The sequence below is a fragment of the Benincasa hispida genome, chromosome 6, assembly GCF_009727055.1.
Source record: "Benincasa hispida cultivar B227 chromosome 6, ASM972705v1, whole genome shotgun sequence".
Taxonomy (NCBI): Eukaryota; Viridiplantae; Streptophyta; class Magnoliopsida; order Cucurbitales; family Cucurbitaceae; genus Benincasa; species Benincasa hispida.
This window is the reverse complement of record NC_052354.1, coordinates 48,514,569-48,530,887: the sequence shown is the minus strand read 5'-3', so window position 1 is coordinate 48,530,887 and position 16,319 is coordinate 48,514,569. Positions and strand designations below refer to the sequence as shown.

Sequence of the window (16,319 nt, the reverse complement as noted above, 5' to 3'; positions counted from 1 at the left end):
CCTCACTTGATTTGGACAATTTAAATCATTCTTCATTACTATCCTTTAGTGAACTAACAAGGGGCCTTATGGACCTACATATTAGAAGCTCCAACGATATGAGATTATTTGATTAAACTCCTTTAATCCAATTAATCAATATTCATTAACTACAGATCACTCCACTAAAGACTGATAATTACACTCTTCGCACTGTAGATATATTTCTATGTCCATGGATATAACCAATTGACAGAGCGATGACTCTTCACAAATGCTCATAACTACAACTGGGTCAAAATATCATTTTATCCTTGTAGTTACATCTAACTTTTTAAGTACCACAGATTCATCTAATGAACAAACAGTTTATAGTTCAACTATAAACTAATACCTCTTGGGTCAATGAGAGATTGAGGTCTCATTGTTCAAGACTTGGCCAATTATTAAGCGAGCAATTTATCTACTTTCCCAAGGAATGAGAATGAGTGAATTTCATCTTGTGTAGCTGTATTCCTAGCTTTCTAATAAGAAAAATCCCTAAAATGGTAGGCTTATTGAGTCGGCTATCATGGCCACTCTCACCCATACAGATCAAATGACTACTGTCATAAACAGAAGTTTATAATTCACTTAGGATTAAGGTCAAGCCTCCTATGGTCATCCTAGTGAAATATTAGTTTCTTAAAGTAACGGTGTTATAAAAAGAAACTAATTATTTCATGGTATGGTCTATGTATAAACTCCTTAATACAGCCACTCACATGTCTTTACATGAACAATATGGTTCATATTGTTTGTAACACTTACATCTCATGTAATAATTACAAAGTGAGTCGTATCCGCAGTGTTACCAGGATAAGGCACCCAACCTTCATCTATTTACTGTAGACCTTTTAGGTTATTACTTGAACATGAACCACATGTATGTCAACCTATATTGTTCAAGTGATATCATATAACCTTAGAACTTAGTTTATTAGATTGAATTAATACTGCCTAAATGACAAATAAAATACCTCTGATTTTATTAGATAAATAATTTATGTTAACAAAACTACAAACCACAAGATATACTTGATTTATGATATCAACTCCCAACAATATATACATTGGCGAGGAATCTAAAAGATTGGAAAATTAATGGAGAATTTTTTAGAATTATTCCAATTTCCATTTTAGTCATTTATTTATTTTATATATTATTATTATTATATTATATTTTTTCCATATCCGTGTTCTCGTTGTGCTCCTCAATGTTTCAACAAAAGGTTTTAATTATTTTTATTATTTCAATGTTTCCGCACCACTTGCGTTCGTACCCTAAACTCAATGATGGGGTCAAACTCATCCTTACCAAATGACACTCTAGACCTAAACAGATTAAAGGAAATTATGTTAGGTCTATCATCTACAACCTCCTTGAGAATTAGTTGATGTGTCAGTTGTCTATTGAGGGAGAGAATACTATCTAAGATGGGTCCGGATATGGTCTGCTTAAACATGTCTAATTGGACCCCCGTTAACTTCACACGGATCATCACATAGGTTATAACCAAATGAGAACACAAAGATAACGAAGCATTAAAGAATCCTGCTATCTTGATCCTTGGCTCCATAATAATTACCTATACATGCTAGAAAATATGGTACAATGTTAAAATCCCTAGTGAAAGAAAAGACTCTTAAAAAGGACAAACTTCATGAGAAATAAGCCAGAGAGTCATAAACATCTTGTGAACTCAACTTCACAAGACAAAAGACAATGAACTCAACTTTATGAGACTATAGATGGTCTTTTGTCTTGTAATCTTGAGTTCGTAAGTAAGTCTTTTGTCTCGTGAAGTAACTTCACAAGACAAATTTACAACATTACAAGACAAACGAGATAGTCTGTCGTTTGTTTTGTAAAGTTATAAGTTTGTCTTGTGAAGTTACTTCACGAGACAAAAGATAGAAATGAACTCAACTTTACGAGACAAAAGGTTGACTTTTGTCTGTCGTAAAATTGAGTTCATTTTTATCTTTTGTCTCATGAAGTAACTTTAGGAGACAAACTTACAACACGACGAGACAAACGACAGAAGCTTTCAAGCTATTTTACAAACTTCCACCCGTTGCGAATACTTTCATGAGATAAATATTCACAACAAATTCACGAGATATTTGTCTCATGAAGTTCAATACACCCAAAAATATGCGAAATCAAACTCGGATGAACATTTACCCCTTACCCCACATAGGATATTTGTCTCGTGAAGTTCTTTTAAATTCATTAAAGTTTAAAGGATGAAAAAAGATTTTAGGTTTTTCACTACAGATTCCTACCAGAAATCACACAGACTCCCCCTATATAAACAATACAATCGATTAATCGTTTAGAAATAAAGAAAATGGAAAAGGTACTTGTGTATCTTTTGTAAAAATCTGAATCGGATGAAGGGGAAACGAAATACGTCTGACGACCACGAAAGATGGGTCTACTTTACGAGTAGAGAGTCCAACAATAGTTGAAATTTTCACGGGAAATGAATAGAATAAATTCAACAAGAAGAAGAAAAAAGTAGAAAAACCCTAACTTCCACGGGAAGATGAATAGATTGATTTAAATTGAGGGGCAAAATGACATTTTCACGTGGTGATCACCCATTAAAATCTAATGAGATGGAAAAGAGGTTTAAAAATGTAAATTTAAAAAATGAAATTACTTTTGAATTGAAAAAAACTTTTTGAGTTAAAAACGACCATTTCTCTTAAAAAAAAAAAAAAAAAGGTTAACGTTGTAATTTAACCTTTTAGACTCTCTTAATTTCCTCTGACATAATTACTTAAATTAAAAAAAAAAAGGCAATCGAGGAAATGCGAAAGCCCTATCTTTCTAGATTGTTCATCGTTTCCAGATTTTTGGTTCTCTTCTCAGATCGCTCTCAAGTTTCGTCGGCTTCCTAGGTACTCTCCATCTTCTTGTATCTCTGTCTACGAGTTAATTGTCGAACTTCGTTAGGTTTCCGAGAGAGAGTGAGATGGAGCTGAAATTGCCTAATGTCTTGGTGTTTTTGTTGCGGTAAATGGGAAATTTATGTTTGGTTTGCATATTTTCTTTTGGCTTGTTTCTTTGCTCGTAATTTCTGGTTCAGAATTCAGGGTTTGTATTTTTTTTACCATTAATTTATGTTAGGGCTTCGTATTTGGATTAGAACAAACTCTTGTTGCTCGATAAGCCTGTGGTTTATAGGTTTTGAGCTTGGCGCATTAGGGTTTTTCCTCTTCTGATTTTCCTTTATTCTTCATTTTAGCAAATGGAGTCCTTTGCTCTTTTTGTAATTTTTATATTTATATCGTTGCTCGCTCGATAAGTTTGTGGTTTAGAACTCGAGTGGGAAACATCGATGGTAAAAGAAATTATTTTTCTTAAATCTTTCCATCAAGATGATATTCACTGAATTTTTATGAAGGGGAAAAAAAGGCTCAACATGACACAGCTTCTTTCTTTTCGAATCCAGACAAATGCTAGTCTCGTTAGTTCTTCTATTAACATTCCCTTCTCCAAAATAAACTCTTAAAGCACTTGAAGTAACCTCTTTGTATTTATTTATTTATTTATTTTGCTAAATGGACTTTTGATTCCTTAATTTTCTAAATACACACGTCCTTTTGCAATCAATGTTTGTGAATGGTGATTGCCCATGTTATCCTTAAAAAAATTCCTTCTTCTTTCCTCGCAAATCCCCTTTTAACTTATAATAAGTGTGTGGTTTTTGAAAAAGCTTGAAGTGCACTGCATTAAAAAAAAAAAAAAAAGGTTTGAGGCTCACTATTGTGCGATAGTCCTCTAGGGCTGTGTAGTTTTGTTTCGTTTTCTTTTTAAAGAAAAGAAAAGAATTTTTTTTTTGTGCGGCACTGGCACTGTATTTAAATAACACATAAATTTACATGTAGATGTACATGTACTTGTACATAATAATAACCCCCAATGTATTGAAGACTCTTCATTTGATTTTTGCATCACTCTTTTACGTCCTGTGACAAGAGAGTTTTAGAAAGGAATGCACTTTGCTGCAGTTTTGACTTTCTCATTATGTACATGTAAGTAGATAATAAATTTAAATGATTGGTAACGATGATGATGAAACAATTTTGACTTTATGCATTACTTCCAAATTTAAATATCTTATTTATAGATAACTAATTTACAATATTTTCAAGATAGGTAAAGATGATATTTTAGCATCATTTAATTGTTTCATTTGGCTGACGTTTCAACTTCTCATATGGCAGTGCAGTAGAGAATGATGAAGTTGCAAACATATGCGGGGATTAGTTTTATTGCAACCATAGTGGTTATCTATCATGCCTTCAACAGTAGAGGGCAGTTCTACCCAGCATTGGTCTATTTATCGACTTCCAAGATAAATTTAGTGCTTCTTCTCAATATGGGTTTAGTGATCATGTGCATCTTGTGGCAGCTAACAAAAAAAATATTTCTGGGTTCTCTTAGAGAAGCAGAAGTTGAGAGGCTCAACGAGCAATCATGGAAGGAGTTGATGGAAATCCTCTTTGCCATCACTATTTTCCGGCAAGACTTTTCTGTTGCATTCCTGGGTATGGTTACGGCTTTGTTGTTGATCAAAGCTCTGCATTGGCTGGCTCAGAAGAGAGTTGAATACATGGAAACCACTCCATCGGTGCCTTTGTTGTCCCATATCCGGATTGTTTCTTTCTTAGGCTTCCTCTTTGTTCTAGATAGTCTGTTTTTTTATAATTCGATAGAATCTCTGATACAGACAAGGAAGGCCTCGGTTTCCCTCTTCTTTTCATTTGAGTAAGTTTTCAATTTCCATTGTATGGTTTGTATCTTTTTTCTTTCTTTTTTGGTCGGGTTTATAGGAAATAGACATTTCATTATTATGTCGAAATTACAAAAGAGGAAAGTCCTATACAATGGATTTCGAAATGCTTTTCCAATTGGTCATGACATTTGTAAGCTCTGATCGATCATGGTATTTGGTTCATATCTTGATTCTGTATTTATACAGGCTTTAATTATGATTTTTCATAATGAAAATTTTTGAACATTTGGTACAACAATAGTTTCAATGCGGTGTGGTTAGAATGTCAGAGATACCAAGGACATGCTAGATGAACTCACAAACTATTGTTTAAATTTGATATTTAAGTTCTTATATAGAGAATCTATGGCTTTAGGAATACTGTCTTGTAGACTTTGCTTGGTAGAGTTAAGTTCTTAAATATCCTATTATGTTTCTTGTGCCCCTTAGAGGCTCTTATTTCATCATAAAATAAATTCAATAACTTGTTTCTCAGGTATATGATTCTTGCAACAACAGCTGTGTCAACATTTGTGAAATATATTTTCTATGTCAGTGATGTGCTCATGGAGGGACAATGGGAAAGGAAACCCGTCTATACATTTTACTTGGAACTTATACGAGACTTACTTCATTTGTCGATGTACTTGTGTTTCTTTCTTGTGATTTTCATGTAAGTAATCAAGCTACACCTGTTAAGCTATCTCATTCTTGTGAACTGGAAGTTCAGAATTAATCTCTTTCTGCATAAATGTGCTCATACTTCCTATATCTAAATGGGATTCTGATTCTTCTCAATAAATACTATGCAAACCAAAAAAAAAATCAGATCTGGTTACTGGGATTTGTGTCCTTACATGTATCAATGGCTATGATATTTTGCTTTCATGTTAATTGTGGGAGATGGCTTATAAGTCATAGCAGGAGTGTCTTATGAATGATAGGGTATTTGTTGTTTGTTTGGATATCCATTACATCCTTATTATTTTCAATCAGTCGTCTTGAATTTTTGTCCCTTTAAGACTGAAAGAGGCAGAGATTTCTGTTTACATGCACACATTGCAGTAAAAAAGAATGATTTTGGTTGTAGTCTGACCAATTATTTCTTGGAGTTTTTTTGGATATTGCTAGAATGTAAACAGCTTAGAAAGTTTAAAATTCATTTCATCTATATGGTTGTCTTTAACAACACACGCACATACATATATATGGTTATCTTTCGAACTTTGAATCATCTGCTCTCTCCTTTCCCCAAGTATATTCTTACACTTCTTAATAATAAGGAGATAAGGAAGTTAACTAAAGCTCAAGGAAAAGTGTAATGTACAACTTACTTGTCTTTATATGCATGATGTTTTGCACAATGGGATAGGACATCAATTGCCATCCCAAGGGTCAATGGTTTGATCCCTGAACTTAAAATAATGTTTGGAGTTACATCCACATTAACTTCATTCCCATAGCACATCTTTATTCTGCTGACTTTGACTTTGCTCTTGTAGGACTTATGGTGTGCCTTTGCACTTGATCCGGGAGCTTTATGAGATCTTTAGGAATTTTAGGATTCGCATTGCAGATTACATCCGTTACAGAAAGATTACTTCAAATATGAATGATCGTTTTCCAGATGCAACGCCCGAGGAACTCAATTCGTGCGTCCAAGCTTGGTCAACTTGTTGTGTCTTTGATGGTCCCAGTACTTTTATGTTAGCTACTAAAATTCTTTTTATGTAATTGCAGAAGTGATGCAACATGCATTATTTGTCGTGAAGAGATGACAGTTGCAAAGAAACTAGTATGCGGACATCTTTTTCATGTCCACTGCCTCCGATCCTGGTTGGAGCGACAACATACTTGTCCCACTTGCAGAGCTCTTGTTGTACCACCTGAAGGTTCAAGCACAGCAGGCGGTCATCATGGAGTGCAGTCTGATGCTAACCAACAAGGTAATTGCATTCATAAAAATTCAATTCAATTTCCTGCCCGGTTAAAGGGTCCCATGTCTTGTACAATTTTGATCTGGTAAGTTTTATAAATCTCCTCCATGTGTATTCAATCTGGTTGTGGACCTTAGTTTCTTCAAACTGAAACTTCGATTAAGGAAGAAATACATGAATATCCGGAGGACATGTTCGTTTGAAAATAAGCTAAAGGGGAGTACTCTTTGAGGTTGCTTACGTTCTAGGGACAGGATAATATCTGTTCTACCTGCTATGTTTCCTACAAATTAGTTCGTTTTGCACAACTTTTCTAGTATTTTATTTGTGCAATGCTTCCCCTGCGTCTCTTATTTTTTTTACAGGTAGTACTGATATCCGAATTCTGTTTAACTTTTCAAAACTATTAAATAATCTAGGTCATGAAGTAACCATGCAAAAATAAGCTATCAATATTTGCAAGTATTCTCTCTATATATTATATACCCCACCATCAGTGTGAAAAGTTGAAATTTGGGCCTCTCTCACAATTCATTGCATGGATGTTGACTCTCTCCTCTCCCTTCTCTCTTCTTATTTCTTTTGTTTTCATGATTGTTCTTCTTAAGAGACTGTCATTAAAGAAGTTGTTTGTTTTATATATTTTTGTGTCCTAGCAATTCAATCTCTTCTAAAGGAAGTAGTTTGATTCTAGAACCGTCTATGAACTTAAGCATATCTCTTTGAGAATGGGTGATCGTTCTTGGACTGCGCGTGCCTTTAGTCCTCTGTAAAAATTGGGTGCTTCATTTTTTTTTCTTGTTTTGTTTTATATTTTCTTGTTGTGTTAAAAAGGTGTAGGAGTAATTTCCGAAGTTTTCTATTGAGATACTGAAGAGGCTTTTCTTTACCTAAAAAACTGTTTGAAGTCTTTTATATGATCCCATTCCTTTGGATTAACAGCATTAAATGTTTGGTTGTTTTGTGCATGCTTGTAGGAGTTCTTGGACTGCACGCGCCTTTAGTCCTCTGTAAAAATTGGTTGCTTCATTTTTTTTTCTTGTTTTGTTTTATATTTTCTTATTGTGTTAGAAAGGTGTAGGAGTAATTTCGGAAGTTTCTATTGAGATACTGAAGAGGCTTTTCTTTACCTAAAAAACTGTTTGAAATCTTTTATATGATCCCATTGCTTTGGATTAACAGCATTAAATGTTTGGTTGTTTTGTGCATGCTTGTAGGACTCCCTTCAGTGTATCTCTGCTTTCTTTAGTAGACGTTTTTGAAGCAAATATGGAACTGTTGGTTTTGTTTAATTGTTTTTTCACGATGGAGGTATACCCTGCTGAAACTTGGATACAATGACTGAGCTGTTCGTTCTGTTGATAACAGGAACAGGAACCACAAGTTCATCTGCACAAGGTACAAGTGGTACGGGCGTTACTAATGATAATTTGAGTCATCATCAGGCTAGAGTCCGTGCTGCTGCCGCTGCTGCTTCAATATATGAGAAATCATATGTTTATCCTTGTCCGAGCACATTAGTATGGTATGTCTTTTCATTACAAACTACGTGATCTCTGTTTTATTCTCCTTTTTCTTGATCTAGAAAGTTTACGAACATTAATGCCATTTCTCCATTGCAAATATAGAGAAGGGTATGATATTTTATTATTATTATTTTTATTTGTTTATTTATTTACAGGTCTCTTGGATATGCAGTAGTTCCTCAGGTTGAAAGACCTTTGCCTGACTCCGACAATACAGAAACAAATGGAGAACAAACTCCCAATGGACATCCACAATACTTCTCATTTCCTAGCGGCCCTTCAAACCTGTCCTTCACTCAATTTCCCCAAAATCTCTTTGTTCCTTTTCAGCCACGAGAGGGCACTGGAAACAATACAGATGAATTGGGCAGTAGTCTAAATGTATCAGGCTCACAGCTTGAAGCTCAAGAAAAATTTCTTCAACAGATTGAGGTATGTTATTAACATTACCTAGTGAACTGTCTTGTTTGGTCAGTGCATGTTTTATTTGGGCTCTCGTTGCTGGGCCCTTGTATGATCTTCAGCTCAGTTTTTGAAGGAAAAAAGAAAAAAAGAACCGTGAACAGTAGTTTACTAGTATACACACATGGCCATGGCCATGGGCAAATAATACTCATGAATCATTATCATTTCTCATGCTTAGCTGATGTTCATGTTGAACTCAAATGATCAAAATAACATGTCTTGATTCTCTCTCGTCTTGGATTGACTGAAGCGCTGTTTGGTTTTCCCATTTCTGCTGTTTCCTGGACCTCTTATGTTCAACAAGAAGCTAACTTTTATGCTTTGATGTTTGTGGTTCACCATTGGGGTGTGAAAATAACCGGGCCAACCAAGATGAGCTACCCCAAACAATTAAAAGGAAAAAACACTATAAAGAGCTCTTGGCGTTTGTGATCAAGAGATTAGGACCATTACAAGATAGATTCGAAGTAAGCCCTTCAGATAAATGTGTCAAATATCAGACCTTCCTTTGAGACCTATTTATATCCAAGAAAATTTTCCTGTTCATTTGCAATCAAGTATTCCTTAGAATGGCAACAAATCCTACTTTCTTTAATACTCAGCCTTTATGTTGAAAAGTGGGTTCAAGAAAGCTTTTCCATCATTATGTGAATAGTTGAAGGAACCATCAAAATGCCAAAATTGAACCAAAACCAACACCAGATCATAGAAGCAAAGGGCAAAATCATAAATGGTTTAAATCTTCTAAGGCAGAGCTAAAGTAAGCTTGGCTCAATGGTATTGGCATAACCTCCGTATCTAGAGGTCAGAGGTTCAATCTCCCATATTGCAGTTCTTGTAATAAATAAAATCTTTTGAGGTAGACGGGGTCTGCCGGATGGATGACCCAAAAATTAGGCAAAAAATGTGAAATGACCCAGTTTTTGAAAAAAATGCTGAATGATCCTTTGTTGACGTCAAATTTGAGTGAAATTACCAAAATACACTCATGCGCATGTGGAAAAATAGTCTCGCTCTCGCTTATCTAACTCGTCTCGCTCTCTCTTCTTTTCACTCACAAATCACTATATCTCTCGCTCTAGCTCGTCTCGCCCTCAATTCTTTTTTTTTCTCTCATAAATCTGTCTCGCTCTCGATCGTCTCGCTCATCACCCACAAAATCACTCCTCTCTCGTCTCTTGCTCACCAGAGTTGATCGCATCAGAGCTGCTCGCATGGACTCGTCGTGCCAGAGAAGAAGAAGACGTACAGAGGAGAAGTCGGAGAAGAAGGCGACATGTAGAGGAAGATTTCTCGTACCGTAGAAGAAGAGGAAAAAGAAAAAAAAGGCAATAGTGTAACTTTAGGTGGTCATGACATCAACAATGAGGCATTTGACATTTTTTTCCAAAATCTGGGTCTATTTTCAACCAACATGGATCTTTTGAGTAATTAATCCGACTTACACACAGATTCTTTGGATAAAGAACAAGGTTTTAATCTTCCAAAGGGAAGTATTTGTCTTTTGAGGATTTTCAAAATCCTAGTTTCTTTAGAAAAGAGGAGTAGGATACGGGGATGAAAAAAAGCAATCAATTACGCAGAAGACTTTTTGATGGAAACATCATAAGGATGAAGGGATCATAATCAATGATTGGGAGCCCAAACATAAGTTTGACTCTTTGGATAGTAGAGGGGAAGGGGGTTAGTTATAGATTTCTCTATTGCAAAGGGCTTTATGAAAATGAAAATCAGAGGAAAGAGACTCACATCTAGTTAATGAACTATTTGGAAATTTTTTACTAGGGATAAGAAATACAAACGAGAAAATTGCAATCGGAGGGTATTATTTGGAAGCCAAGGATCTTCCTTAAACCAAATTATGCAACAGTCCCTCACAAATATTTAATAGAAAATAGAAAGCGGAGATCGAAAGAGCCATTGCATTATCTCCTAAAGTTTGTTTGGAAATTGGTGTATTCCCTAACTATGGGAGTAAATCTCATGCTTAATTTTTACCTTAGGCCTAGTTCTAGGTGAAACAACCAATAAAATTTGGATGAAAATGTTTGGAACTAAGGTAGTATGGGGTGCCTTTGTCCCACATTGGTTAGAATGGGATGACCAATATGGTACTCAAGTGGCTTGACTCTCCCACCTAAATAGTTAACTTTGGGGTGTGGTCAAGGTGCTTAAGTACCTAACAATAGTATCAGAGTCGATTGTCGACATTTCAAAGTGGAATCGACGGAGGGTTCTGACCGGGTGTGGTCGAGTGAAGTACCGTCGGAGTAGCCGTTGGGACGTTGGCTTTCTAGGGATGGGTATTGTTAGAAACTAAGATAGTATGCGATGCCTTTGTCCCACATTGGTTAGAATGGGATGACCATACCAATGTGATACTAAAATGGCTCGACTCTCCCACCCTGATAAGCTAGCATTTGGTGTGTGGTTCTCCAAGGTGCTTAAGTACCTAACAATCTTGAAAGGTCTCTAGCTATAGAAATAATAAGGGTATTAGTAGAATATTAGTATGGTATTAGTAAGGGGTATAAGGGTAATTAGATAAGAAATTAGTTACTGAATATTGCTATAAATAGAAGGCGTGGGAGTGTTAGGAGGGTGTGAAGAATTTTATGTGAGGATTTCGTAATTGGAATTGGGAGAGGATTTCTTAACCCTCTAGAATGTGCTGAGGTATATTGTAATTTCTTCATGATATTGGGAATATAATTCTTTTATCTTTTAGTTTTCTTATTTTTTCTTTGTATTCTTGAGTTTGTACTTGTTAGGAGGCATCCTAACAAATTGGTATTAGAGCTTGTTCATCTTGGATCTTCAATTTTAGAAATGGATTGTGATTGGTTGAATGAGATATTGTTGGAGATACAGAGAGGTGAAAGCAGTGCAAGAAAGGCTCCTTGAATCTCTGTAAAGAGATAGAGAGAGAGAGGAGAGAGGACTAGCAGATACCAAAGCAAAGAAAGAAGAATTCTCAAAGGAAATATCAGGAAAAACAAGAACAATCGCGCTAGGAGTTGAATCTAAAACTTCCAGTGTGCTTACAATTGAAAGCTCATATGGGGATGGATATTCACAAATGTTGAAAGGCATCAAAGAAGAAGGTATGATGTTTGTTCACTCAAGTTCTGTTGAGGGAAAATGGACACCGAAAATAGGAGAGATGTAGTCGTTAGAAAAAAAAAAAAAAGAGAGAGAGAATGCTAAATTGAAGATTGAGAAATCGGAGAAGAGAAGCCTGATTAACCGTGGCCATTGTTTGATGGCGAAGAGTGAAATGGATAGGAAGAAGCACTTGTGGAAGTGGAAGCGTACAACACCGATGAGAAAAATAGTTGATCGACGGATGAAGCATCGTTTAAGGGAGAAATTTTTAGTTATCAAATGGTTGGGAAAACGAATTGGCAGCCAGATGAAGAATAAGAAATCAATGGCGGTTCAAGGGTAGAGATGGCAAAGAAAACGGAAAAAAATGGTCCAAAAGTTGAATTCAAGGGAGGAGAGGAGAAAAATACGATGAAGATGACGATTGGAGGCGATGGCATGGGTGGCCTGAGATAATGAGTAAACAACAAGAAGAACCAAAGTTGCGAACGAAGGATTGGAGAAGACGACGTGGACGGGTCCGAACGACGATGACTATCCAAGTGATTGGATCCTAAAGCAAAGAAGTTGATCATCGGGGCCGTTGATGAAGTGGAAGGTGGCTGGTGATGAGGGAACTGGGTTGTTCACGGCAAAGGAAGTCGTGAAGGAGGAGGAAGACGAGCACTTGTGTGACAGATGAGGACCACTGACGTGTCAAAATCTGATGGGAAAGACAATTAAATGGGAAGGGAACGTCAACCACAAAGTTATGGACTTTGCGTGTTTGTATGGGCGGAGTGAGTTTGATACTTTGTGGAGGCCCATGATTATATTCTTGAGGGAAAAAGGGAAAGGAAATGGACAGGGGCAAAATTGGGAGGAAAATGAGAAGTCTAACCCTAATGCCATCCATGTGTCAATCGTTCTCATTCATGGGCCGAACAAGCTATGCCATAATGGTCCAAATTTAAATAGGAGGGTTGAGGTCCACTTGCTATCAGAAGTGGAAAAATGTGAATTACTCGATGGACTTCTTAAATGTGGGTTTTTGAATTTTAATAGGCCGAAAAAAACCAATTGGATTCTTGAGAGATCAAAGAATTATGTAAAGGAAGAGAGCCTTGGGGGCTTATTGGGGAGAAGCTTGATAAGTTAGAAAATGAGGGTCAGATCATTGCTAAGTCAGAAAATGAGGGAATAGTTGAAGATGGATTTTTAGTCCAATGTCATCTTGATCTAAACCTAGAACTCGACCCGGCATGGAAAACTTGTGTGGAAGAGCAAAATCGAATTGCACGACAACCGCACAAAGGGAAACAAAAGGGAAGAAAAGTCGATGAAAAAGAAAGCGGGAGAAGTGAAATCGATGGACGACGAGGGGTATTCCACAAGGAATTTGGAGAAAAGGTAGAGTGAAAAGGGAAAAAAGGAAAAAGAACTCGCAAAAAGGCAAGGATGCCGAACAGACCATTGCTAAGTCAAATAATGAGGGAATAGTTGAAGATGGATTTTTAGTCCAATGTTATCTTGATCTAAACCTAGAACCCGACCCGGCATGGCAAACCCGTGTGGAAGAGCAAAATCGAATTGCACGACAACCGCACAAAGGGAACCAAAAGGGAAGAAAAGTCGATGAAAAAAAAAAGCGGGAGAAGTGAAATCGATGGGCGACGAGGGGTATTCCACAAGGAATTTGGAGAAAAGGTAGAGTGAAAAGGGAAAAAAGGAAAAAAAAACTCGCAGAAAGGCAAGGATGCCGAACAGACCATTGCTAAGTCAGACAATGAGGGAATAGTTGAAGATGGATTTTTAGTCCAATGTTATCTTGATCTAAACCTAGAACCCGACCCGGCATGGCAAACCCGTGTGGAAGAGCAAAATCGAATTGCACAACAACCACACAAAGGGAAAGAAAAGGGAATAAAATTTGATGAAAAAGAAAGCGGGAGAAGTGAAATCGATGGATGATGGGGGTATTCCACAAGGAATTTAAAGAAAAGGTAGAGTGAAAAGGGAAAAAAGGAAAAAAAACTCGCAGAAAGGCAAGGATGCTGAACAGAGAAGATTTGGCAAATAAACTACTTATCGGCGACTATGGTCGGCGAGGAAAGTTTTTCATGTACTTAAATCGAGTAGTCCTCGCAAAATCGAGCAGTCCTCGAGGTAGGCAGCACAGTTGGTTATTTTATTTTGGTATTCAAATTCCAGCAAGCTATGGGAATGGCAGTAGGGTTGAGTGGTGATGTGAAACGACTAGTTGACCAAACAACAGTGTCAGATGAAGGAAGGCGGCAAAGAAACAAATAAGGCTGAAATCGACCATCAAAGGAGGATTCGTAAAGGGGAAAAATGCAGAGGAAGATGGGTTTGACGATGGAGGGAGACAAAGGCTTGGAGTAGGGGGGGTATCGGTGGGAACACAAGTCCCACGTGATTTTTCAGGGGGTGGGGTCATCACGTTGGAATAAGCTGCAGAAGCCTTTGGGTTTGATTTATGGGCCCTTAAAGGGCTTTATCCTAATGAATTGCGGCCCAATTTTTTCTTTCAATGCTGAAGTGAAGACATGTGAGTTGAAGTCTGTAGTCTTTTTTTTAGTTGAAAAAAAATCAGTCTTTGTTTTTCACACCTTGAGGACAAGGTGTCTTCGAAGGACGGAGTATCGTAAGGCCCTTAGCTACTGATATAATAGGAGTATTAGTAGAATATTTGTATGATATTAGTAAGGGGTATAAGGGTAATTAGATAGGAAGTTGGTTACTGAATATTGCTATAAATAGGAGTGGAAGTGTTAGGAGGGTGTGAAGAATTTTATGTGAGGATTTTCTAATTGGAAATTTGGGAGTCTATGCTGAGGTATATTGTAATTTCTTCGTGATATTGCAATATAATTTTATCTTCTAGTTTTCTCGTTTGTTCTTTGTATTCTTGAGTTACTTCTTGCCAGGAAGGATTCTAACAGAAAAGGGGTGATATTTCTACAAACTAAATTTCATTGAAGATAAAAATTTCACAAACCAAGTTCCCGATCTCCTATATGCCTTCCTCGCATGATTTTCACCCAAATTTCTAGTTAAGTAAACATGATCCTTTCTGAATAGAAAAATTCTCGAGATCTCTTCCAACATCTCCTTAACAGCCAGTGGACTTGCGAATTATAATAAGTTATGCAGGATCTCCTTGAAAACTTCCTAAAGCAAAGTGAGTCTGCTCTTTGATGAAAGCCATGTGGATCAAGTTCAGAAAAGACTTGCGTCTTGGAGGAAAGCCTAATTTTTGAAGGCCTTGGAGATTTATCCTCCATAGATCGCACACAACTTCTCCGGCCCTTTTAAATTTCGTGGAAATTCATATGGCTTCAGTTCGAAAAAGACTTTCATGTATCTTTCAAAGCCCTTGGAGTTGTATATGCTTTGTAGATCTCTTCCAATTCCTACTCAATTAGAGATTGAGTAGAGGAGATGCTTGTAGTTATGAAGGAAGAAATAAATACATAAACTTGATTTTAGATTTTTGTTAAAAAAAGCATCAAGTTCTTCCAAACAACTCTCTATTTTAAAGAACTAGAAGTTAAGAAAAAGATTGAAACGAGCCATTTAATCAAATTATTAACAAGGAATAGGAGATATCTTCATAATAAATGAATTTGTACTAATTCAGTTTCAAACTTCAGTAGGACAGAGCTAGGTGTGGTTGAGGGTTTTTATTTTAGGAGAGTCCAACTTTTGTCTCAATGCCTTTTTCCTTTTTTTAAATTCAAACATATTTGCCAACAGATCCTTCAGAATCAACTGCAACTTCTCCGTAGACCAAAAGTTGAGGAAAGTTCAAGAGCAGGCGAGGCAGATAAGAAAGGGAAAAGTTTAGCAACCTCATCATCACCGTTGCCGTCATCATCTTCATTAGATTCTCATCCATCCGGAGAAACCGAAAGAGCGGCAATATAGAACAAATGTGCATAATTATATTGTGTAATAATACAAGACTGCAGATTCACACAATGACATAGATGTGTCTATTGTATACGGAAGATGTACTTGGTAAATTTTTAGAAGCAGTCTTCTTTCCCTTTGCCATATTGGTTGGTTCGCTGTAAATGCTGAATTTGATCTCTTTTGAAGCAGAATATGAGGCGGTCAAAAAAGAATATTGAAAGTTTTTTGTTTTTTGTTTTTTCGTGTAGCAAAAGAAGAGAGTTTCTATTTAAAGATGTTTGGTTTCCATTTTCTTAGTCTAAAAGATTCATTTTTAAAAAGCAATTAAATTCACATGCGCATGAATGAAAAAGCATTGTTTGAAAGTGGACATTTTAGAAAGGTAACCAATGTCGTGCTAATCTCGGTTTCTATTGTTTCATTAACACGCAGACTGTCATGGTCTTTTTATGGCAATACTGTCGGTCGAATTTATTTGGTTTTTGAAAATTAAGTTTTTCATTTTTAAGTATAATGATTCAATTCTTAGTCAAATTTTAAAAATAAGAATAAGTTTTTAAAAT

At 36.3% G+C, this 16,319-nt stretch overlaps 1 protein-coding gene across 2 annotated transcripts; it reads left to right on the top strand.

Moving 5' to 3' along the window:
• Positions 1–2,778: 2,778 nt before the first annotated feature.
• Positions 2,779–15,989, top strand: LOC120079660 (ERAD-associated E3 ubiquitin-protein ligase HRD1B-like). Of its 2 annotated transcripts, none has more exons than XM_039033948.1 (8): positions 2,779–2,928; positions 4,258–4,801; positions 5,305–5,481; positions 6,311–6,460; positions 6,549–6,754; positions 8,114–8,270; positions 8,427–8,703; positions 15,598–15,989. In XM_039033948.1, exons 2-8 carry the CDS (start codon positions 4,269–4,271, stop codon positions 15,766–15,768), a joined length of 1,671 nt encoding a protein of 556 aa, XP_038889876.1. In that variant the 5' UTR covers positions 2,779–2,928; positions 4,258–4,268; the 3' UTR covers positions 15,769–15,989. The 2 variants fall into 2 exon arrangements, with proteins under 2 accessions (XP_038889876.1, XP_038889877.1); XM_039033949.1 differs by having other exon boundaries at positions 2,893–3,043.
• Positions 15,990–16,319: the final 330 nt, after the last annotated feature.